Source organism: Chlamydotis macqueenii, chromosome 4 (genome assembly GCF_036417535.1).
Source record: "Chlamydotis macqueenii isolate bChlMac1 chromosome 4, bChlMac1.mat, whole genome shotgun sequence".
Lineage (NCBI taxonomy): Eukaryota > Metazoa > Chordata > Aves > Otidiformes > Otididae > Chlamydotis > Chlamydotis macqueenii.
Window position 1 is genome coordinate 26,968,191 of NC_141559.1, and position 25,473 is coordinate 26,993,663.

General features: G+C 39.2%; 2 protein-coding genes across 7 annotated transcripts in view; one reads left to right on the forward strand and one right to left on the reverse strand.

Moving 5' to 3' along the window:
* GSTCD (glutathione S-transferase C-terminal domain containing) overlaps nucleotides 1-333 on the reverse strand; it is a 70,975-nt gene extending 70,642 nt beyond the window's left edge. For 2 of the 3 annotated variants that reach the window (XM_086746130.1, XM_086746129.1), the window contains exon 1: nucleotides 187-333. The gene's annotated coding sequence lies outside the window, so the exon portion shown is untranslated. Of the gene's footprint in view, nucleotides 1-109 lie in introns of all 3 variants that reach the window. The other variant, XM_086746131.1, reaches the window with a different exon arrangement.
* A 3,880-nt stretch (nucleotides 334-4,213) lies between these two features.
* INTS12 (integrator complex subunit 12) lies at nucleotides 4,214-22,664 on the forward strand. Of its 4 annotated transcripts, XM_086747257.1 has the most exons (8): nucleotides 9,694-9,756; nucleotides 10,288-10,384; nucleotides 10,936-11,099; nucleotides 13,082-13,234; nucleotides 13,774-13,961; nucleotides 17,804-17,963; nucleotides 19,297-19,449; nucleotides 21,700-22,664. In XM_086747257.1, exons 2-8 carry the CDS (start codon nucleotides 10,363-10,365, stop codon nucleotides 22,279-22,281), a joined length of 1,422 nt encoding a protein of 473 aa, XP_086603383.1. In that variant the 5' UTR covers nucleotides 9,694-9,756; nucleotides 10,288-10,362; the 3' UTR covers nucleotides 22,282-22,664. The 4 variants fall into 4 exon arrangements, with proteins under 4 accessions (XP_086603384.1, XP_086603382.1, XP_086603383.1 ...); XM_086747258.1 differs by lacking the exons at nucleotides 9,694-9,756; nucleotides 10,288-10,384 and adding an exon at nucleotides 4,214-4,327; XM_086747256.1 differs by lacking the exons at nucleotides 9,694-9,756; nucleotides 10,288-10,384 and adding an exon at nucleotides 6,167-6,463.
* Nucleotides 22,665-25,473: the final 2,809 nt, after the last annotated feature.

Sequence of the window (25,473 nt, forward strand, 5' to 3'; positions counted from 1 at the left end):
CTCAGATTTGCAGTCCTACAACACTGAAATCAGTTTCCCATCCCAGAACCATACTCCCTGTTCTGATACTACTGATATGTTCGATTTGGATCTGAGTTATTAAACTTACTGTGTGGAGTGGAACAAATTATATTCTTAATTAGAGTCCATTTAGGACAAAAATACTTTTCTGTTTCTGCAGCTAACCTTCAAGGGATGAAAAGATGAGCTTCACTCAGCAGGAAAACAAATGAAATGTTGCACTTGAAGCTCCTGCCTGCATCCTCCAGCTGCTTCTCTCCTCCTCTGCTACGCCCAGTGTGGCAGTCCAGGGACTCATGTCCTTTACAGTTGCCAAAGAGCTTGTATCTAAATTCCAAGAAAGCCCAAACAAACATGTTAAATTATGGATCTTCAAACTTATGATAATTCAGGCTCAAATATCAAACTCAGTATTTTTAAGACTCTTAACTATTGATTTAATTAAGGTTAAGATACACTTGTCAATTTGTTCAGGTTTGCTTCTCCTGCTCCCTCCAATACTCACACTTAATTCTTCACTTTACTTCACCCAACTGAAAATACACATTATTAAGATGAAGGTACCCTCATCAAACAAGAACAGATAAGCTTATTAGCTGCTATTTCTGTTGGTGACCAACAGTTAGGCAATTAACAGCACTCATGTTAAAATCAGCTACCAAGTGAGCACCCTTAAAAGCTGAGCAGTGGAAGACAATGTTTTTCAGAACTCTAAAGGAATGAAGGCCACTGTTTTGGTTTATACTTGGAAGTTACTTTTTGCAACTAGATTGGCTAGAAGTTGTTTCTAAGTTAATTCTTAATATACAAGATTATCAGCGAGCAAAGGACTTTGTCAAAAGTTTACGGGGTTTTTGCTTTTTTAATCCATTTGTATTCCACATTAGATTTCAAAAGGCCAAAAAAATAGCAATTAATTTAATTCTGTTCATAGATATGTAAATTGAACAGCCAAATGATATTCTGAATAAAGTAAATCTCTACTAGAGATTCACTTTCCTTGTAACTATAGAGCTCATAACGCCTTGGGTAAACACAGAAGAAATTTAAACCTATTTAGAACTTCCTGAGTCATGAAGAAGAAGAAAAAAAAATAGCCTGAGCTCAATTCGTACGAAAATCTTTTGCAAATCACCTTCTCCCATTTTCTGACTTCTAAACACAAGTATCTCTCTACAAACCTCAGAAAGCACTGCTGAAGTTCTCCACCTTTATTTTTCATAAAGCACTTACATGGACAGTGCAATTTCTGAACTCATACAGAACTTTCATACAGACTGTGCAATTGCCAAATAACATGCCTACCTTCGTTACTTAAGAATTTTTTTTACATTTATACTTGAAGTTAGAAGATTTAGAATAATCCCGCAGGTTTCTCTTGCTCTTACTCCCCTAGACATCAAAAACCTCTTCACCACAAAAAAAAAAAAAAAAAGATAATTTGGAGACTACCTCAGAAGTTTATCTAGGAAATTTTCTTTTTGAGCTTCAGACAGTTACCAACATAAAGCCACCTACTACACTCAAATGGCCCATATCTTGAACGTAGGGTAGCTGTTCAAATAGAAGATTTTCCTCCTTCCCTATTCAATGTTTTTAGATTTACTAAGAGTAGCATTATTAAAGTCTTGTAACAGAGATTTTTGAGATCAATAAAATGCACATTATCTGAGAAACAAGACTTTTGTCCTGGACGCAAGCTTTGCCACATACATGGCTAAACTGCAAGAACTGCCTCTGTCAGAAAGCCCAAGCACTGAAGTTTGTCAAGGTCCATACTGGCAATTCAACTCTCCACAGACCTCTGCTGTCTCATGTTTGACTAGACCACTGTACTATTTCCTCACAAACGGAAGCACTTCATCTTCTTCCTTTACTGCAACAGCATACTAAAAATTATTAATCTGACAAGTTGTTTACTAGTATTTTTCTTTTACCTTTTGCCTGAATTTAAATGTTGCTCTTCCACTTGTTTAGAGAGAAGTTAACATTTTTAAACAAACTGGAAAAAAACAGGAAATAATAACTATGGGGACATTTAAAGTTACACACTTTTCAAATCAGGAGGACAGTCTTTTTCAGACTACAAGGTATAGAGAGATAGCAATGGAAAACCCCATTTAGCTTTTTGCATTGAGCTTTTCAACATCAACAGAATTACCCTAACACTTTAATTCCCACAAAAACTTTTTAAAAGTATTTTTAACAAAATGAGCTGCTGTAATGACTGCAACTCATCACACACTTATCTCAACAGAACAGCAAAGCAGTCTGGATTTCTTTACATTGCTAATTTCTTTCACTCCTAGTTACCTTATCCCATCTCTTTCCCATCTTTTCCTTCAGAGAATTTCTAACATCTTGTCTCTAAGCATAGACATTTATAAAGCCTTGTTTCCTATATTTTTTTTTGTTTCTAAGATAGTTGATTTTCCACACTATTTTGGCTCTGTAGAGCACATCTTCCTTGTGGATTTATGCACTACCTTTCCTTTGAAAGACTTAATAGCCTACCTGGTTGCCCATCCTCACTTAAGTATTTTCACACAGCTACTACCCTTCCATTAAACGTGAGAATTTTATGAATCCTTTGTCAGCTTATTATGACAAAAGCAGCCACAGACATACACAATAAAGCAAAATGTGGAGTACAGAACTAACAAAACCACAAGACATTACACTACTCACTAACAATATCTTCCCAGCATTTTTCTTTAATTAGATGGTAAATTCTGTGGGAAGAGATTTTTTTTTTCTATTTCTATACTGGCCTTATTTCAACAGCCACTGTTAAAAGAGGGAAAGGAAGAAGTAATGAACATCACAGCACTTGCAATGTAACTTAAAGATAAATAATGTTGTCTACCTTTGGTATAAAAATCACCTTGGCTATTTAAAAATAATAAACATTAAGCAAGTATACTTTTCAGTAATTGTGAAAGGTTCACTGTTCACTGTTATAATTTTCTTTTCCCTTTCAACATGCACTAAACAACAGTTAAATAGTTTCACTGAGCTACTGTGTTAAAAATGTAATAAAGAAAATTGTTGGTTTAAAAATGCTTCCCAGGAAAATGAAAAAAATGAAAAAATGAAAAAATGAAAAATAAATAAGTACATCCTCCTCATTTTATTCCCCAAAAAGACCTCATTTATTTGTTGATTATTACATGGAAAAACACAACTTCTCTTAAATATACACATTAACATTTGAGAATTGTTCAACACAGTACGTAATTTAAAAATTTAGTTCTCCTCCAGCAAATATTTAACTTAGCGCAAAGTAAAAAAGCTGTGCTTTCAGGCAGGTAACTTCGGAGGCTGGAGTTCTATTTCTATCCAGATGATCATTTGCTGCATGAGTTTAGGGCCACGATTACATCCTCAAGTGAATCCAGAGAAGCATACAAGCTTTTGATGACACAAGCTTCCAACCAGAATTTCAGGCATTTTTTATCAATAAAGTAAACGTTGTTAATGCTTCGAGAAAGTAAGATACAGGTTATGAAGAACAGAAGCCAAACTTCAGAAGGGCAGCACGTTAAAACTCGCTTATTGCAGAAAATAATAACACTGAGTTAAAATTCCCTTGCAGGCCTACTCCATAAAACTTTCTTTTTTTCCGTTTTGTTTTGTTTTGTTTGGGTTTTTTTTTTTGTGAGAAAGCTTAGCCCTAAGTCACCAAGTGTCAGAGGAACGACACGAGGGCTGCCAGTTCTACTGCTCTCCGCCCATTAACGCCTCAACGAGGAGCTTCCAGCCGGCCACTCCTTCACCAAACGGAGAACAAACGGCAACGGCGGCAGGGGCGGCCCTTCCCACTGCGGGAGCCCGGGCGGGGAGAACGCAGGAAACCGGGGCTCCCCGGGGCTGCGTGGAGGACGCCGACACCCGCAGAGGCCGCCCCGCACCCGCCGGCTGCTCTCCCTCAGGCAGCTCCGGCGACCCCCGACCCCCCCCCTCCCGCCGCCGCGGCGACGACCCGGTAACGGCCACGAGACAGCAGGACCCCACCCTCCTCCAGCGGCTCCGTCCCCCCGCGCGCGACGCGGGCGCCAACCACCGCTTACCCCGCCCCACCCGCAGCGTCCTCCCGGCCCCGCACGCCGCCCGCCGCCACCGCTTCCGCCCCGGCCCCGACCCCGCCCCTTCCTGCGCGCGCTTCCCCCCCGCCCACAGCGCGGGACGCGCGCCCGGAACGACTGCTTCCCGGCCCTGGTTGTGGGGAGGGGACCGGCGCGGCGGCGGACCCAGCTCCGAGCGGTGGGGGCTGGCTCTTACGCTCTCCTTCTACTTGTCCTCTCCGGTAAGAGAGTGGCGGGCGGCTTCGCGGGGGCCTGGTAAGAAAGGGCTTGGGAGGAGGAAGAGGGGGGCTTGCACGCACAGTTGGTGGCCGTTACCCGCGGTCCCGGGGCGGGGCGAGTGTTGAGTCTCCTTGTGGTGCGGGGAGGAGCCGGCGGGGCGGGGAGGCGAGGCGGCCGCGTTGGCCATGTGGGTGCTGCCGCCCCTCCTGCCGCCGGCGGAGGGAACGGTCCCTCCCGGTGCGGCAGCCTTGAGATCGGGGCTGGGGCGGTAACGGGCGCGGGAGGGTCCTCGCAGCCGGGGGCGGGCTCTGCCGGGGCGGGACGCTGTCGCGCTGCGCTGCCTCTGGGTGGTTTCCACCTCGGGGCACCGAGCCGTCTGGAGCCGCCCAGCCGGCTCCCGGGGACTGGCCTCGGTGTAGGCGGGCTCGGTTGTCCGCGCCGTCACGAAACGGGGAGGCTCGGCTCCTCCCTTGTGCCAGGGACCGAGCCGGGCTCGGCTCCGTAACGAAGGCGGCAGCGGCCCGCGGCTGGGGACAGCCATTAGGAAGAAACGAACCAAGCAGGTAGAGGTGATGTTTACCTAATAAAGAACATCTAAGTTTCAACCATAGTATAGGATATTTTTTTTTTATTAAAAGCTGGTGGCCTTTTGTTCTCTTAAGCGTTTTATTTTTAAAGAGTGATTTTCAGCTGAGAGGCCTTCCCTTCATTCTTAAAGGAAGTGTCGGGGAGAAAATTGCACCAAATGCATTGCAAAGGATCCAGTCGTGAGTTTGGTGTGACTCATTCAGCAATTTTGTTTTAAGTTAGGTTCTTCCACCAAGAAATCACCAGGAGGGTGATATCTGGGGAACTTGCAAACCTGATAAATTTCAGTAGGCACTGAATTAAGGAAAGGTGAAAGCAACAGTAGACATCTAATCAATTTACTAGTGATTTCAACCAATGAGCAGCAACATCTATTTAAACAGCACCTTAAGGTCCATTTTTGCAGAATATTGAAGCTTGGCGGTAGCAGGGATTAGCAAATCTCAATTGCATAGGTAAGATTATCTCATTTACCGGAGTAAATGTTTTTTATAAAACTGATTTTTGTAGCAAAAACTATTCATGAGAACAAAAACATTTTGTAAAAAAGTAAGGCAGATGTGACAGGAAAAGGGCTTGATTAAATAAGGAACTCATTACAGCACTCCAATGCAAAAAGGACTTATACAGGAGGTGGAAGTGGAGACACAGTCTACAAAGGAGGTTGCCCCGAGAGGTGGTGGATGCCCCGTCCCTGGAAACATTCAAGGCCAGGTTGGACGGGGCTCTGAGCAAACCTGATCTGGTTGGAGATGTCCCTGCTTCTTGCAGAGGGGGTTGGAGTAGATGACCTTTAAAGGTCCCTTCCAACTCAAACCATTCTATGATTCTGTCTATGATTCAAATACAGAAATATTGCCCAGGCATGTGCAGATGGTGTTAGGAAAGCCAAAGGTAAGCTGCTTTTGAAACTAGCAAGAGATGTGGACAGTAACAAGATGCCATTTATCAGGAAAAGGATTCACAAGGAAAATATGGTGCTGCTGCTGAGTGAGACAAGGGTTTTAGTGACAGCAGACACAGGTAAGGTTGAGATAGTCAATGTCCTCTTTGCCTCAGACTTGACCAATAAGGTCTCCCAGGTCTTTTGGCACAAGGCAGGTTTCAAGAAGAGGAGCTACAAGTTGTGGAAGAGGATTGAAGCAGAGATTGTTTACCTGACAGGTGATGAGCTCAGGTGGACTGCATCCAAGGGTCCTGAGAGCTGACAGTGTCTTCACAAAGCTCCTCTCTGTCATCTTTGAAAGGCCATGAGACTGGGGGAGATGCCCGAATACTGGAGAAAGGCAAATCTTACATTCATCTTCAAAAAGAACAAGAAGGACAATCCAGAGAACTACAGGCTGGTCAGCCTCACTCCTTCAACCTGTGGAAAGATCATGGAGAAAGCCATTTGTAGCCATAAAAAGGAGCAAGTGGTGACTGAGGGTGGCCGGCTTGGGATCTACCAAGGATAAGTCATATCTGACCAACTGGATTGTCCTCTGTGACAAAATAACTAGATCTGAAGATGAAGGAAGGATGTTGGATTTCATCTACTGTGGACTTAGGTATATCTCTATTAGGGCCCCCTAAGAGGAGGTAGAGCCAGTCTTTCTTCTCAGGTGCACTGCAGAGGAACAAGAGACGGCATAAGTTGGAACAGGGGAGGTTCCAATTCGAAGTAAGGAAATGAGGACCGTTAGGTGTTGGGACAGGTTGCCCAGAAGGTTTGCAACATCCCTTTCTTTGAAGGTTTTCAGGATCCAACTGGACCAAGTCCTGGACAAGCTGGTCTGAATTCTATGTTAACTTTTGCTTTGAGCAGGAGGTTGCAGAGGGTGACCACTTGGGGTCCCTTCCAAACGGAATGATTCTGTGATTCTGAAATAATGTTCTGTTTGTGAGGAGTAGAAAACAGCAAATATAGAGCAATAGTGTAATTTGGATAAACAGGTTGCTGTGATATTGATTGAAATATTAATTTAGAAGTGCAGTATAACATGAATGTAAAATGAAGGATACCAGTATTAGTAACTCTATAGTGGAAGATTCTTTGGAGAACATGTCAAATAAATATGAACTGATTAATACAATTGTTCTGATTAAAACAGTTGTATGGACTACTCAAGTGTGTGACTTTTGAAATATCCCTCATGGGAGATAACTGAGAAATTATCTTGTCACAAATCAAGTCCTGATTAAGATGCAAAAACAAAAACTGAAAATAGAAGTTCACTTTCTCCTGCTTTTAAGATTTTCCTTGATCTACTTTATTAAGACTTACATTAAGTATGAAAGTCATCTGGAACAGGTCTTATTGGTAGATAAACAAAATCTGCCACCGTTAATCAGGAAGAGAGAAAATCCCGAGGAACAGAAGAATTCAAAGGCGGAGGAAAAAGGGTGAATGATATGGTGGTGAATTAAATTAGTTATTGGTTAACACAGTGCAGTGCACAGAAAGGAATTTTGTGCTACTGATTCATGTTACTGGATTTTAAGTTCACTGCTACAAGAGTTGAAGATAGCTAAAAAGGATATGTGAGTGACAGTCCTTTTTATCATCAGTGTCACTGAAAAATAAAAGTATCATTGAGTTTATAAGGAATGGGTTTGATAATAGCTTGCAATGTAAATTGAAGGTGTGCACTTTCTTGGAAAAACATCTTCAATTGTACAACTGCCTCAGAAAATAATAGAAATAGGACTTTAGACACAGACGGGTCAAAATATGACCATATCTGAAAATGTAGTGTAAGTAGATCCATTTAACTGAAAGTGATGATGAATAAGGTAATACATGTGTAGGCATGCAAAATAATAGCTGGCAAATAAATGAAAAGAAAGGGACTCTTACACCCTGGAAATCTAATAAGTCTATTAAATTGGAAGACCACGTATTCTGTGTAGTACTCAATTAAGTTTGTATGTATTTGGCAGAAGACAATAGTATGTTCAAGAAATGAGAGAGTCAAAAAGTTCTTAGATGTTTTAAGAATAACAGCCCACTAGTTAACATTATTTTTTTTTCCCCGCAGGGGTTTAAACCACTTAGGGTAGTCTGCATTGGGAGATTACTCCATGATTGCCCATTGTAGGATTTTTTTTTTTAGCATTGTCTCACATACTTCAGAGAGTTTGGTTACCTTATATTTGGTCTTGTCTACCCATCATCAAACAGTTCTTATGCAATAGTGAAGAAGTGTAAAACAGAGACCTAAGTTGAGAAAGATGCTTTTAGGGCTAGGCTAATGTGTTAAAGCTTATTTGCAAGAGAGTGCGCTTGAGTTCCTGTCCCTGCTCTGCAAGTTGCCTGTGTGTTCCTTTTAGTTACTGCTTTGTGCAAAACCAGTTCTGCTCTGGGTTCAAAGTTGATTAACGCAGCCCTCGCATCTCACAGCTGTGTTACAAACCGCTACACAAAAGACAGTGTCATACTCACTTTTTTCCTCTTTCTTTTTCCTAAACAACATTTGAATAATTTTCTGTACAATGCTTTCACTTCAACAAGAAAGTCAAGGAGTGCTCTCGTGCAGAATAACCTATGGCATCATCATTAAAACATTGTACCGTTCTTGCTCTGAGGCTATCGAGTTGCTATATGCTGACTTCACCACCAGAGGAGCAGTTTATGAATGAAAACATGAATAAATTTAACTAGATCTTAGGTTTATAAGTATCAAACTACTGTTCTGATCTGTAAACATCTGGAAGAGGCCACTACCAAAAGCAATAATTTGCCTTTTGGACCAGACCAGTTATTGGTATTAACTTTTTTGACAGTTGTGTTATTGTGGTTCAGTAAGGAGAGCGTATTTATCAATTTACTTTTTTCAGATAGTGCTATTCTTAAGACAATATATGCATAAACTGAGCATACTTGAAGTGTTTCATAAGCCAAATTCCCTCCCTTTTCATGAGACATTTCTTGTGATAAGTTAGTTATAACTGCAGTAGCCTATGACATTATAATTTACCCTTTAGAACAGAGAAAGAATTGCTGCAATTTCATGCGCAAATAAAAAAATAAATACAAAAAACCCTTTTAAAATTTGGATTCTAACAGTTCCTTTACAATAGAGGTATTTAAAAAGCTAGAGCTAGAAATAAATCTATCTAATCTAATCTAAGTTCATTTTACCTTCAGAAAAATGAAAATGGAATTAGTATGCTTACACTTGTTCTCTAAATAATACAAGCATCCTGAATTGGCTGCTAATGACTGTTAAAGCTACCTGTTCTTTACATACAAAAATATGTGTGTATATATATATATATATATTTACGTACAAAAGTATATATATGTTTTTATTTTTTTTAAGCAGGACATTATTCCAAATTTCTAAAATTGGTGGTTTAATTCTACTGTTTTCATTCAACAGAGGGTTTAGCAGAGTCCTAATACAGGATTATATGGCACTGAAACTTGAAAGGCATATTCACAGAACAATTAAATGGAAGAGACAGCATACCCACAGAACTCAGGAAAATTTATCAGAGATAGATGCATAAAAAAAAAAATAGGGTATGGACTTTCCACACACATTGAGTTCACTTTTAGTAAACACCAGGGAGAGACTGAGTTGGCTGGATGGGGCTTGCACTGCTGTCTTTGCTTGATCAGTGAAGAAGTAGATTAACTGATATGTAGTACTTACTAGCAGAAGTTCTGTGGCCACCAGAAAATGATTTGACATGTAGCAAAGATTAAGGAAGAGGGAAGAGGCTTTTGAAGAGGATTCTTAACTCTCTTCTGGGTCCATTGATAAAATCCCTGTGAAGTCTACTGTATGACAAACTCCTTGATGATCTCAGTTGAGCGATTCTCTGGTGTCTTGTGAAAGCTCAGCATGAGATAAAGGTTCCTGGAGACTTCTAGGCAAGTGTTGAGGGAGCAGACTGCCACTAGCTGGTGCTTTGGCCAGAGAGGTAAAAGTTCACTGCCTTGAATATCGAAAGGAATTCATCAGACAAAACCTTGGAAGCTCTAGCTGAAAAAGCTGTCCAGGCAGTGCTTTTGAGCAGAACTGATGAAAGCCTTTTCAATAATGTCTTCTAGATTACTATATAAAAAATATGTGTTCAAATGAGGTTTGAAGTGATTATTAACAATACCATTTTGCATCCATTTTGGAAAAGAGCAGGAAAAGTCCCTTCCCATGTTATTTCTTAAATTATTGATTGTTAATTACTGATTAAGTTAGAGAGAGATCTGTCTTTGTAAGGACAATTTCTCATAAGAATGCAGTTCCTTAGAGCTCTTGTTAAAATAAATTAACAAAGAAGGCTCCAGAGTGCATGAGTGTATTGCTATGAAGCAAACACTTTTTTTAAATTTGTCCTACCCTTTTCATCACTTTATCACATTGACATTGACACTACGGCATCTTAGAAATCTGGGTAGTCATTACTTGACATGAAAACCTAGGCTATCACAAGGGGACATGGATACATCACAGTCTGAGTTATGCATTTTCTCACTGTTCCAGGTAAATTTAAAAATGGACAATGTATTTTTTCAGATTTTTAATATATATATAAAGTTGTATACTATATTTTATGTCTTTTACATTGTATGTTGCAATGAGCTGTTCTTTTCAAAAGTTTTAAAAGTTAATTCTTCTACAAGCCTTTTTATTCTTAAATGAGCAATGAGATAGAAATCACTGTGTATGCAAATAATGTTAAGAAGAAGAGTGGTAATTGTTTTTCAGTATTCTGTGCATATGGAATGTATGGAATATCAAGAATATGGAATATTTTTTCCATTTATGTAAGTAAGGAACAAGTTTGACATCATTTCAGATATAAAGCCAAATTCAAGTTCTACAGCTCTCAAGTTCACAGTAATCTTCTAATAATGATAATTAATTCACATATCATCCTTGGTGTGATTTAATATAATTTCATTAAAAAAAAAAAAAATCTTCTGTGAGATAGTTAGCCACATGCTGTTTGAGTTATGTTCCATATGAATGAAGTTTTCATTGTTTTTCTTGTTTTGTTTTGGTTTGGTTTTTTTTTGTTTCTTCCTCCAAAGATACCACTATGGCTGCTACAGTGAACTTGGAGCTTGATCCCATTTTTTTGAAAGCCCTGGGCTTCTTGCACTCAAAGAGTAAGGACTCTGCTGAAAAGCTGAAAGCACTTCTTGATGAGTCTTTGGCCAGAGGAACTGACTCAAGCTATCGTCCATCTCAGAAGGTATTAGTGAGCATGGGTCATTTTTGTATGCCTTTTTAAAACTCCTGCTATTTCTAGCTCATATTTTATAGCTGAAAAGTTAAAAGAGAATCAGAAATTGAGGAAAAAATAAAAGGTGATTATGGAATTATTATGAATGTTTGTATTCATCATTCCCCGTTTATGCAACGTAATCCATTTGATTAATTGAATTTAATGAAAAAAATCTCTTTACCTTGTTGATGTAACAAGACCTGCAGAAGAGATATTCAATACTACATTGCAAGTGTCATGGTTTTGTAATAGTACTTTCTGTACTCACTTTTATATTGGTTTTAGCATTTTTGTTAGTAAACTATCATACATGTTGTCTAAGGTGAACCCAAAATTATGGATTTCTGCAGTTACAATCAGAGAAGGTCTTTCAAATGCAGATTATTTTTGCCACAGATAAATATGAAAAAAAACCAAGCTGTTTACTCATAAAGCTGGATCTCTTCTTGAAATTCTGTTGATGAAGTCATATAAGAACTAAACCACCAAATGCTTCAATGCAGAAATGGTTTGCAGGCTGAAACCATCACCATCCAATGGACAAAATTTATTTTCATCTACTGAAAATTGCTAAACACCTGCTAGAGAGGATATTTGAATCTGAAATCAGTGTATGGAAATAACCAAGCAGGGGCATTCTTGTATTGCTGCATATTGCCAATATGGATAATGAGGTAGCGTTCTCACCTAGGATGCCTATAAGTCAGGCTGGTGTGTTTTAGTCGTGGTCTATATGCTGATACATTAGTAATACTTCATTTCAACATGTACGTGGTTCCAAATAACGAAAAGGCACTATTACTTCTACAGCATGCATGATGCTTGTGCTGTGTAGCCTAACTCCTTTCTATTCAAATTGTTACTTTCTTGAAACCTAAACTGCAGTTCCTTCTAACACAGGTCTCAAAACTCCCAGGAGTCCTCTATGTCAGAGCTCAAAGAAGCATTGGTTTGTAGTTTAAAGAGGAAGCAGGGAGCCAAATAATAGTGCAAAGAGGCTTGGGAAGTCAATTCTAATAACAGCTCGGCTGGTAGTCATCTGCCCTCAGGTGAGACTGAGGCTCAGGCCAGAGGAAGAAGTCTTTGGTTCTCCTCTTTTCAGTGTGTCTGCAGTATCAGCTGAACTGCAAAGCTCAGAAATGGAAAAAAGCACAAGAATTCCTCAGGCTGCAGGATTAATTTGTGATTGAGGATGAAATCCAAAAACACAGTACGGAGCACAGGTCTACCACAGTTAGGCAGATGAGGAAATCCACTTCTGACTCTGGATGCAGCAGGAAATCAGCAGACTTGGTGGGGGCTCAGGGCTCAGAACTCATCCTAGTATAAAGCAGAGAATTACTCCATTCTTACCAAGCTGGGGTCAGGGTGTACCTTGCTCGTGCACATTGCTGTGATTAATCACTCGTTTACAGACTCACTTGCTGATACTAATGCATCATTAATAAGAATTATTGATTTCTGTTGAGATGTACATTATTAATCTGATGGGTGAATATGGACTGAGATTAAGCGGAGGTCAATATTTTTCTCCGTAAGGGAATGAAATAGTAATGTCTGATGACATCAGATGTCAACTTATGTTTTCAGTTTATATTGAATTTTGTCCTCGGAACTATCTGAAAAATTGCGTTCATTATCTCTTTGAATTTTAAAAGCAGAAAAGTTTTCCTTTTTAATTAATGTTCCAAAGACAATCTATATTTGGAAAAGGAGCACCTTTTCTGGAAGGCGAGTGATAAGGAGAGGTTTTAATAATGGACTGCAGCTTAAACAGACTAATTTGTCAATGTGATATGAAGATATTTAAGAAATGTTAAAAAATAAAAATGTATATATAGATGATCAATGTTGTATGATGTGTTTGCCTAACCTGTTATCTAACTAATTGCAAGCTAGGAAGTAACTCAAGTGTAGGGTTTGACTTCAATTTTTGTTTCTGTTTTTAGGAAGTAGAGCAACCAAAAGTATCTGTTACCAAACCTATTTCCAGTAAGCAAGAGCCTAAAGCTTCTTCTGGCTTACCTTCTGGCAACAACAATGGCAAGCCCACTGCATCAGAAAAGATGAAAAAAGAAACAGAAAAGAGATCTGCTGATAAAGTAAGTAATTTTTGGTCTCTGCGGAAATAACTTGGTTAATAAACATGAAGATGTTTTAGACGAAAGCTCTCCTTTTCAATCTGTGTAAGTCAACTCATCTAATTGTGCGTAGCCTGTGAGCTGCATTATCCAATCTTGTTGCTGTTTAGGCAATCCAGTGAAAGTCTTGTAATTATTCTGTGAATGTTTTACCTGCTCATTGCAGGGAGAATTGGACTAGATGACCCTTAAAGGTCCCTTTTAACCCAAACCATTCTATGATTCTGTGTTTTAAATATCTTGATAATAAGAGGTTACTGAAATGTAGCAAGCTGAAATGTGGGATTTCCAAAGCTTTTTCAAGGATTTTGAGGTGAAGTACAAAAAGTGGACTTCAGTTCGTAAATATTTTGAAGAAAATATTTATCTAAAGAAAATGTGTGTATGCTGTGTAAAGTACAACTTTTTATAATGCTAACCTAATTGTTCCAGTAATTTTGTTATTTTAATAGTATCTGTTAGCTTTTTGCCTTTTCACATTCTGTGTATGTATGTAATAGATAAAAGGGGATACCGCTGAAGGAGCTGATGCGCCAAAGAAGCCCAGACTAGAGAAGCAAGAGGCTCGTTCCTCTCCTATTACGGTTCAGACAAGCAAGGATTTATCCATGCCTGATTTGTCTAGCTTTGAGGAAACTAGTGCTGATGACTTTGCTATGGAAATGGGATTAGCCTGTGTTGTTTGCAGGTAAGTCTACATTGCTTCATTGCAATTGTGTAGTTACCTTTTTTTTTTTTCCCCTGTGTACTATTGAGTTAATGCTTCCTGTAGTTTTTATTCTGAAAATCACTTAAGCACATATCCAAAATTAATAATACATTTAAGCATCCTTCATGAATAAGAATAGCTTCTTGAAAATGGAACCTTTAATGAGAAAAACAACTTTTCTTCTTCAGTAAAGGTCAAGTGAAAAATAATAAAACTAGACAAGATGCAAAACCCATAATGACAAATACTGATTTTTAATTATCAGAAAACAAGTTAAAATATTAATGACTAATTATAAGTATTTTTTTAAAAATCAGTTCTCTTCTGAAAACATTGTTTAGCGGCATTATTATGAAATTTGTATGTGTTGCTCCTCTTTTCATAATCACTTGATGTTAGTTTACACATTTGACATTAGTATACACATAACCTTGTTTCTTCACTTAACAGCGTAAATATATCCTGCAGTCAAGCCAGGTTCTTTTTGCTTTCAGTAAGGGCTTAAAAATTGGATCTTACTGACATTCTGCTAACAATATATTTAGTGTTAACAGAAGTACAAAATACACTTTTGAATATCAACCCTGGGATCAAATCATTCAAATCAGGATTTGGTTCCACAGATGATTTATATCCTTGTAAGTTCCCACTGCTACCAAAAGCAAAAGTTTGGCTCTCCCAATTATACCTCCTTCCCTGTCCTGCTTAGTGGGTATATGTCCCACACAAGTTTATGATCCGCTGAATCAGCTTCTGTATCAGCTCTCCACTTGGGTTTTTCAGTAGGTTTAGGTTTCAGTCAGCTTAGTGAATGTAAGTCCTTATGCTGGCAAGTGTGTGGATGCAGGAACGTAGAGCCAGGACAGAGAGAAAGGTAGGACTAGCCTTTTGATAGCAGTATGTATTTTTTAGCTCAGCTTAAGCCCGTTGGGAAACTGTGCTTTATAACTTTGTTCTTTAATCAACAAATTTCCATAGTCATTCCTGTTGTGCAGATAAAAAAGGTGTCTCCAGCCCATGGAGGATAAATTTCCATTGTTACAGCTGATTATACTGTTAACCGATTGTGGACTGATGAGATTTTGTCACATTATTCCCATGTGTTAGCTCAAATGTTTAATTTCTTATTATACACATGGGAAAAGGAAGAACAGTAAAAACATTTGAAGTATGAAGTAAATATTTCAATTTTAGCTTTCTTCCTTCAAATTCCATTTTTGCTGTCTCTTAAAGGGACAAAGCCTGGTTCAGCAGTGTGTTAGAATGCTACTAAAACCAGTATAGTATTAACTTATTTGGCAGGAGGAGGTAAAGAAAAGTTTTGTTTAGACAGACTTGAGCTGCTGTGGATTATCAATTCCGCATCTTTCCTGGCAAAGGAGAACACATACAGGTGTAACAAGAAATGTCAGCAAAGTAAAGAAAGAAAGTGCAACTACTGTGCCTAGCATGGCCAAGTCTCTGCTTTAAAAAGTATAGGCCAGGTATGCGGTTCCATTAGCTGTCCCACCACCAATGTTTAACCTGGCAGCTGAAGACATTGCTTCTAGTTAATCGCGGTCACAAATTCATAATGCTTTTGCAAAAGATGCATCTATCCTGGCTAACTAAAGTAACTCTCATTAAGCTGGTGCCAGAAGGAGGGAGAAGCACAGCAGGGAAAGAAACAACCCTTTGGAGAGGGAGTGACAATACTCATCCAATGCTCAGGATTTGTTTTAATTTTACATGAAACCTGCTGGAACTGGTCATGTGGTTCTCAATCTCCGGGTCATACTGGACAGGATGTTTTTCAGAGTACTCATGCTTCAGACTTGCTGAATCCAACACACTGGTTAAATAGTATTCCGCTATATACTGCTCAGCTTTCAACATGTGGATCCTTTTTGGGGTTGGCTGTCTTGAACCAAAAGAATAACATCCCAGTACATGTAAAGTATAAAAGCATTATGGAGTGCTATTATTCAAGTATGAATAGTATTTAGAAACTGTCATATTTTAATAATCAATTACTCAATCAATTGTGAATGAAAACACCATGTCCAATTGCAGAGTGCGTGGGGTTCATAGCCACAGGATTTATTTTTATATTGCTTAAGAAGACAAGTTAACAATAAAAACTGAGCTATGGGTTTATAAATGCAAAAGAATGTGTTGGAATATTAACTATTGCTTTTTATATAGACATAAAAACTAAAGTAGAGACATTAAATGTTTGTTCAAGATTTGCTAAGTGTCAAAAGTATTTTCACAGTGATTAGGAGTATTGAACATTGATACCTGTGGTGGTTTTCTTCTTGTTCTCTTGTACCGAGTTAGGCATCATCTTAGAAAAACAGGACTCACCAGTTACGTGGCTCCTGAATTATATGAAGAAGAAATACTACATCTGCAATTTGCAGATGATAGTGAACTGTCACTCAAAAAAAAAAACCCAAATAAATGTCTTTTTACAAGCCTGATTTTTGAAACAACTGTCTTATTTTTTATGAATACTTTCTTGCTTGCTTATTTTCTGAAAGTAAAAAATCAATTTATTTGTGTCTTGGTTATCATATTATTTAAAAATAAGTCTGGTTTAACTTGTTTCTGGGCATAAAGAGTTCGTGGGTTTTTCAATCAGTGTGGGTTGTTCTTTATAATTTTAAAATAGGGTGAGTCTCCTCCCTTGAGACATGGGGTTGAAACGTCACTGCTTTCTTCTGACTCAGTTTATTTAGGAATAACAAACAAACAGAATGGCTTTTGAAATATCCTGGATCTAAAATAAAGGGCCCTAGAATTTCAGAAAGGTTTCCTCCCTCTGTTTTTAAATAGCCCATTTAAAATAGAAATATTTCTTAGAAAATGTTCTGGTATCCATATGGACAATACCTTCAGACTTCATTTTCCTGTTATATAAAGGAATAAGGTATTACCTTTCCCCACGTATCTACAAATAGAGTTTCCATGGTTACCTGGGTACCTGCTTCTTGGGGATATGAGCAAAAGCAGCTTAGCAATTAAATAGCCTAATTTGTCATCCGAAGGAAGAAATCATTAGGAAAATGGTATTTGGCTAATTCACAGACATACTCCCAGTCATGTGTATATCACTAATTTGTCATTTATACAGCATGATTACTTTCACCAGAGGTCCACGCAAAATTAAGTCCTCATCACCAGCTTACGTGTTTGCTTCAAGGCAGGACTGCACAGTTAATCCTCTCTATTCCATCTTTCCATGATTCTGGTATTATCTCAAATTCCAAGTGTCTGTGTTGTAGGGACCAAAAGGGTTGGTAATAAAACATCTTTAAAGTAGTGTACAGCTTGGATGATGACGCTTTTAAATCCTGTAGCAGGAAGCACTCTTACAGGCTTGTAATTGAGAAATTATTTGTTCTTGAACTGTATTGCTCTACAGCTTACAGCAAAATTATCCAAATGTAAACTAGGCCTTCATATGCTACTATAATGAGGAAGTCATAATAGGTGTACAGTGAGGCATCCATAAAGTACTCAAGTGAGGCAAAGCAGGCGAGACTTACATTTCTAATTTAAAAATCAAACAGGGAAATCAAAAGTGTCATATAGACATGTTTAATCTATAGAAGTTTTAGATTTTCTTGAAATAAATTAGCTTTTAAAAATAAAAAATTTCTAAAATATTTGTGAGGAAGAACTCTTACAGGAATACATGTCATTTGCCACAGGTAGAAAACATACATGAAAGCAAAAATATTTTTAGTTTTTATCTTAAGCCTTGCAAAATTTGCAACAATTGGATAATCCTTTAAGTGCTTTTTCCCATAATCTGTTCTTAACTATTTGCTCTGCAGGCAAATGACAGTTACTTCTGGAAATCAGCTAGTGGAGTGTCAGGAGTGCCATAATCTCTACCACCAGGATTGCCATAAACCTCAAGTGACAGACAAGGAAGTGAATGATCCTCGACTTGTGTGGTATTGTGCCCGCTGTACCAGGCAGATGAAGAGGATGGTAGGAGTCAGGTTTTTTTTGTCTCATATGAGTGCTATTTGAATACAGCAGGCTGTTTCTAATATGTGAGAGTATTTTATGCGTTGCAGAAATCTTTGGAAGCATGTTGGAGAACCATTTTTCTCAGCAGTACTTCCCTTGTTGCAGCTCTGTTTTTTTAAATGTAGCATCTCAAACAGTGTTCTGTAATGTGATGCTTAAACAAAGCTTTTTAAAAAGCAGAAGTTGAGTGAGAAAGAGTGAAATAGGATTATTTCCTACTTGATAAGCAGCAGTTGAAAATATTTTATGTCAGGTGATACTCAGTTTTTAGTACATGTCTACCAAATAGGCCCACAGTTTTAGTTTCATTCTCAGCTTTGGACATGAATTATTGTTTTCCTGTAAGACAAGACTGCAAATTTTGGTCCAGGTCTTAAGCGCTGAGTGTTCTCAGGCTCAACAATAAGCTGAGGGTAGCACATTCCAGGAAAAAATCCCTTTATTTTGATTGATCTGCATGTTAATTTCTTGACTAAACAGATTAATTTTTCCTGATCTGACAGGAATCCCACTCATCTCATTATGTGAAACAAACATCAGAGTAAGAAAGCATCTTTAGGTGCATGAAACATTAGCCATTCGTTCACATGTCTTTGGTTCTGACATCTTAAAATCAAACCTTTTTATACAGCAGAAAATGTGTTCTGTTTTGGAACTGTTCTGTGACTACATAGCAAATTGATATCTATTGAAATGGCTCTACTAAGAAACAAGAAAAAAAGGATATGTAAGATCCTGGCCTAGGAGCTATTGTAGCTGACTGTAGTACATTATTATTATGAAGATCATGAGGCCTTTGAACTCAGAGGAGCGTTTGCTTGAGGTCAGTTAATGCCCATTGCAGCCATTCGGTGTTTCCCTTCAAAATGCCCTTTCCTTTTTTTTGTTTCAGCATAAGTTCTATCATTTTACCTGCCGCTTCTTAGCAGACTCTTGCAGCCTGCATCCTAGTACTGCTGGATTATGGCCCTGTCTTCCTCAAGTACTGTTGTCTTTGCCTTATTTCCGTGAAGGCTGGGTGCTTTTCTGTTTCCTAAGTGTCAACACTACCACTCTTACACACTGAAATAGCAAGTCCTATTTGCTATGTTATTTGGCTGGACTGTCCCCAGTACCATACTCATCACTACCTCCACATCCCCTATTACCTTCTTTCTCAGGCACCATTCAACTTGAAATTGTAAAGGCTAGATTGTAATCTGATAATGCTCATGCTTTTTGTAAGAGTCAAAACAGTCAGTGTTATGGAGCCCATAACTAGTTTGGGGTGTTTTCCCTCCTGCTTTTACAGGCTCAGAAGACACAAAAACCACCTCAGAAACCAGCTCCTGCAGTGGTTTCAGTTGCACCAGCTGTGAAGGATCCATTGGTCAAGAAGCCAGAAATCAAGTTAAAACCTGAGACCCCACCAACTTTTCTAGCATTCAAGAGAACAGAAGTCAAGGTAATGTATAAATTTTCCAGAGGAAGAGTTTATATTTTACTACATAGATTATAATTTTTTCAATCAGACCGATCTTTTCTCAGAAGAACCATGAATGAAAATAGTCTGCTATACTATGTGTGCTAAGTAGTGGCATAGCATAGTGGGTTTGCATTAACACTATAAAAGAGGCAGGTGGGAGGGTGGGGAACCCTCGGTTCAACTGTAAGTCCCTGAAGCATCCAGCTCTTGACTGTGTTTTTATGTTACAAGGGAGAGAACAGAATTTAGTCTATAGATTTTTTAAATGATATTTTATACAATTAGAAATCCTCATGGATGTGTGCTAGCAGCCCAGAAAGCCAATCACATCCTGGGTTGCATCAAAAGAAGTGAGGCCAGTAGGACAAGGGAGATAATTTTACCACTCTACCTATCTCTCCACCTCCTGGAGTTCTGTGTTCAGTTCTGGGGTCCTCAGCATAGGAAAAACATGGACCTGTTGTAGTGAGTCCAGAGGAGGGCCATGCCGATGAGCAGGGGCTGGAGCACCTCTCGTGTGATGACAGGCTGAGAGAGTTGGGGTTGTTTAGTCTACAGAAGAGACACTCCAGGGAGACCTTGTAGCAGCCTTCCAGTACTTACAGGGGGTCTGCAGGAAAGATGGAGAGGATTATTTATCAGGGAGTGTAGTGATAGGACGAGGGGTAACAATTTTAAGCTGAAAGAGGGCAGATTTAGTTATTAGGAAGAAATTCTTTACTGTGAGCATGGTGAGACACTGGAACAGGTTGCCCAGAGAAGTTATGAATGTCCACTCCCTGGAAGTGTTCAGGGCCAGGCTGGATGAGGCTTTGAGCAACCTGGTCTAGTGGAAGGTGTCCCTGGCCAGGGTGGCAGGGTTGGAACTGGATGACCTTTAAGGTCACTTCCAACCCAAACCTTTCTATGATTTGTATAAAAGATATGATTTGCTCTCTGTGGTCAAGTAGCATAGGCATTTTGATAGTTAGAAGACTTCTCCTCATTATAATAGGGAAACCCTTGCTGTCTCTCACACGTCTAATTTATGAGGCTGCTGTTTCTTATATATGTTGCCTCATGATTCAACTTCTCCCAGTTATTTAATAAATATTGTCACAAGTTGGTCAAAGCTGGCAAACCAGAAGCAGCATAGTGAATAACATAGTAACAAAGCATGACTTTTACCTAGGAAAACACATATTTAACTCATAATCAAAGCAATTTTTCATGTGCTTAAAGTTATGTTTGCCATTGCTCTGCCTGGATGCAAACCGTCATGAATAATGTGATGGCTATTGCTCAAGCACTTAGAGTTGTGAATAACTTTTTTCACCTCCGCAGAGTTACTTATGTGCCTAAACAGGTTGTAAGCGTGAGGCCCAGTTTCATCTGTCATCTTTACTGTTCAGAAACTGTCCGTATATATTATGGAACGGGTATTGCTTGAATAGAGGGTTTTAATTCCCATTTCAACATTGCCATTTGATACAGCTCTGGTTTAATAATTCAGTGTGTGCATTATCCCCATCTAAAAACTGAGGATGATAGGGTTTAAGGTGTGGGAACTGCAGTTAATGTATATAGCACTTTGCAGGCAAGGAAAACTTTGCAGGAGGTTTGTCTTGTGTACTTACTGCTTGAATGGGAAGACTAAAGGAAAGAAGTCCAGTGACCTGTAGTGTTTTGGTTTTGTTTTTTAATTTTATCTGTGGTGTAGGCTGTTAGGAACCAAGAGGAAGAAAGGGAAGGAAAGGAAAAAGTTTAGACACTTCGACTTTGACAAAGACTCTAATAAATGCAATACTTAATTGCTCAGTGTCTGATTTTTGTCTGAGCATCTGTCACCTTGTTAAAAAGTGACACGGGGTAATAACAGTAAACAATAAAAGGTGGTGGCTTGCCTCCCTGTTTTATACTTCACAAATTTGGGCTTTTTGTAGTTACTTCAGTTAAACCATCTTTTAGAGTTTATGAGGGGATCACAATGCCATACGATAGCCTGCTAGCTGTATGGAAGAAAGGGAAGAAAAAGTAGTATTGGTTTTATATGGCTGGGAAATTAAAAGTTGGCTGCACCTGGCATTCTTTCCTTTTCTTGTTGGTACTTTTAACTGTAGTGACCAGTGATGAAACATTGTCCACTGGGTGTTTCTATGAAAAGAACTGAAACAGAGGCTCAATCTGTTTCTGCTGTGATTTGTTACACAAACAGGTGCTACTATAATAAGAATGCTTTATTTGTTTTAGACCTCAGCAGCAGTTTCAGGGAACTCAGCCAGTACAAGTGTTTCCTCTTCAGCAACCAGTGGCCTTACAGGATGGGCTGCTTTTGCAGCCAAAACCTCCTCTGCCAATCCATCAACTGCCAAACTGGGATCAACAGCACAGAGTGCCGGTGGGAAACCTGCAGCTTCTTCAAATAACCAGAAACCTGTGGGTTTGTCGGGACTGGCAACTTCCAAAACAGGACTAGGGTCAAAAATAGCTTCTTCCAACAACAGCACAAACCCTGTTCAGCTGAAACCTCCTCCACCTCTGACACTGGGGAAAACCACTCTTAGCCGTTCAGTAAGCAGCGACAATGTCAGCAAAGTAGGTCTTCCTAGTCCCAGCAGTACTGTGCCAAGCACCAGCAGTCAGGTGAGCAGTGGGAATGGCAACAGTGGGGCTGCAGGTAACAGTGGGGGCAGTGCAAGCAAAACCACAGCAGATACTGGAAATCAGTCAACCTCCCTAAAAGGCCCGACTTCTCAGGAGTCTCAGCTCAATGCTATGAAAAGGTTACAAATGGTCAAGAAGAAGGCTGCTCAAAAGAAACTCAAGAAGTAGCGTGGCTGCTTGCTTGTTTTGTTGGTTGTGTTCTGTGAAACAGCAGCATTGGTGTTTTTCTTAAAGAAAATCCCCCGGTTACTGGACTGAAACAGTAGTTAAATCAGGGAATCCCAAAACCTATGTTATACAGGTTTGACAGGAGGTCAAACTTTGATAATTCCTTCTGACTTTGGAATCTATGAATTGAATATGTTGGAGAAATTCACTATTATATGCTCCTGGCATAAATATTATCTCAAAGCACTGAAACTTGAAATTGTAAAAGTTGTGTATTTTGGAGTAAAAACCAACAGATTTATGTGAACATTTAATAAATAGAACTTACTGAAACTGTCATTCTTAAATGTTATTAATAAAAGTATTATTAATCTGGGAAATCATTGCTGCTTTTTTTTCATCCCATTTTCCAATACTTAAAATGCTTCATCTGTTCAGAGTTGTCTATATTGTGCAGAGTTAATGAAGTTTATCCCAAATTATACAGTTCCTTATGGAAAAAAAATGTATTTTCTTTTAAACAATTTCAAAAATTAACTGTTGAATAACATATTCTATTTAAATTGAGAATTTTAAGTGACCTATTTTGTTTTTATACAGTGAGAAACTTCATGGGTCATGGTGGTGGTGGTCTAATTCTTTGAGGGAGGAGAAAAGTGTTGGCAGAAGATAAATGGCCCCTAACCTGTTAAAAAAGTGGAAGAAAGCCAAAACAAGCTTTCTTAATCTGTAAAGAACCTTAATATTGTCCTATTGAATACAAGTTGAATATTAAGTGCTAGGCAGTGTAGGTTGGAGCTTTAGAAGGCTCTTAATCTTATGAAAAGTTAATTCCAGTCTCCTGGCCGTGAAAACATATTCGCAAGGAAATGCTAGGACATTACCCAGCTGTAGTATGCTACCTGTTTTATTCCTTGAGTTGTAAATTAGACAGAGGAAAAACTACAAACCACCTCACCAGTTCTGAAGTTGCACAGTGTTGGATACGTACTAACTGTAAGATTTCTGGCAAGCTCCCTGCTTGGGTTTCAGGTTGGCTAGCCTTCTAACAGTGCCTGAAGGTGCAAGGGCCAGGGTCTGGAAGCTGGGAGGGCACACGTTAGGATCCATGTAGCCTGAAACAGAGATCCTAGCATGCCACTGTCCCCTTTATAGCATTCATGGGACAAAGGGTTTGTTTGATTTGGGCAGGGGGCAGAGGTATTCAGAAACCTTTTTCCTTTCTCCTCAACTCACAGACTTCCTTTTTTCCCTTCTACTTGTTCATTTGAGGATTTGCAAGTGTCTGAAATAGTGATATAAGGTATGTTAGCTGTTAAAATATGTAAAAAATACATGTAATAGCATGGACTTTTAAATATAAAACATTGTTTGGAGATCTGTTTATATTCCTTTAGCACTTTGTGAAAATGATGGTTCATCTTTTGCTTTCATAAAACCCAATTTTTTTCATAATTTTTTAACCCTACATAGAAAAAATTTTCTTGTTATGCTGAGTGATTGTTGTGGTTTAACGCCAGTCAGCAATCTCGTACCACGCAGCCGCTCACTCTCCCTTCCTGGGGGATTATGGAGAGAATGGGGAAGAAAAGAAAACACATGAGTTGAAATAAATACAGTTTACTAGGATAGCAAAGAAAGCTATAACAGTATAGATATTAATTATAATAATAATATATAGGGATGGATAATCAAATATACAAAAATGAACAATGCACAATTTCTCATGACCTGATGACGCGATGGCTGATACAGCCTGTCCCAAGCAGCAATCACAGAACTAAACTGAAAAATGACCCTAGAGTGATCCTGAGCACTGAGAGAAAAAAAAATGAGAGGAAGCCCACCGGCCAACCCTCACTTACATACTGACCATGACGTTTATGGCATGTAATACTCTCTTTGGTCAGTTTAGGTCAACAGTACTGGCTATACCCCGCCCAGCTTCTTGCATCTGCACATTAGCAAAACCTGGGAAGCTGAAAAAAAGTTCTTGGTCTCTTTAGCAACAACTCATAACATCAGTGTGTTTATCAGCATTCTTCACATACCAAATGCCATACTAAATCCAGAACACAGGAACTACTGGGAAGAAAATTAGCTTCATCCCAGCTGAAACTAGGACAGTGATGTATTCCATACAACTTTATGGGAGCTGTCATATCTGTCTTTAGATACCTCTGTCGCATTGTCATTTGGTGTCTCAGTTCCAGGAGCAAATTCCGTGGGATTATTGCAAAAGGGAGAAGCTGTGTCAGGGCGGACTTGCATCTAGACATCAGCAATGTCCAAGGTGACTTTATCCTAGCGGCACCTTGGGTCCTCCTAACTGCTAATAATGCTACAAACTTGAAGGGGGGCAGGGAGGGAGGAAGAGGAATTTGTCTCTGTGTGTGCGTATTGTTCAAGCTGAATACGTTAAATTCCTACTTCCAGGGCCTTAGCTTTGTCTCTCTTCATTTTGCAGAACATAAGTGCCCTCCACCCACCAGCCCCAGCACGGTATTGCGCTTAGCCTGTCTGCTGTTACAAAGGATGTTTGTAGGCACTGTGACTGCGTCACAGGAGCTTTCTGTGGAGGCATTTGTGGCTTTTTGCTGACTAGACCTAGCACTCACAACCACAAGCCTCCCTTCAGCTCTTTCTGTGTATCCTGCCAGATTCTTTTACACACCTTCAAACCTGTCCCAGCCACGTGTGGGTTACGCTTAATCCTGTACCCACCACAACTAAGACAGGTAGTTGAGAAAGTATCAGGTCTTCCAGCTCTCTACTCACACCTCCACCACGCCATTCTTCACAGTTCGTGCTCCCTCTCTTCGTCCCAGCTGCTCCAGGTTTTGTTCAGCTCTCAAGAACTCAGCCTGAGCAGTGGAAAGGGATCTCAAGTCTTGCTGTCTGTGACCAGCACTCAGCAATCCTCTCCATTCTTTCTGTGATGAAGGGAGCATCTCTAAACATGAAAACATCTCAGACTTTCATAGGTAGGTGAAAGCTACAGCTTTTCTTAGCCATCCTGTATTTTAAATATGTGTAAAGCTGATACATGCAGCTATTTCCCATAGCCCTTTTCCCTTCTCCACAATTAAGATTTAGGCTAAGGTTCCTTAACCATCCAGACAAATAGCTTCATTTACTCAGGATTGCCTTAGCTACCTGGAGAATTTGCATACTTTTTCAACTATTATTTCC

What these genes read in the sequence shown, in the direction of transcription:
- INTS12 (XM_086747256.1), top strand. Translation starts at nt 6,424, where the DNA reads ATGAAGGAAGGATGTTGGATTTCATCTACTGTGGACTTAG. An exon ending in AAAAGAGATCTGCTGATAAA is followed by an intron (nt 13,235 to 13,773) that starts GTAAGTAATTTT and finishes TGTATGTAATAG; the next exon opens with ATAAAAGGGGATACCGCTGA. An exon ending in TTAGCCTGTGTTGTTTGCAG is followed by an intron (nt 13,962 to 17,803) that starts GTAAGTCTACAT and finishes TTTGCTCTGCAG; the next exon opens with GCAAATGACAGTTACTTCTG.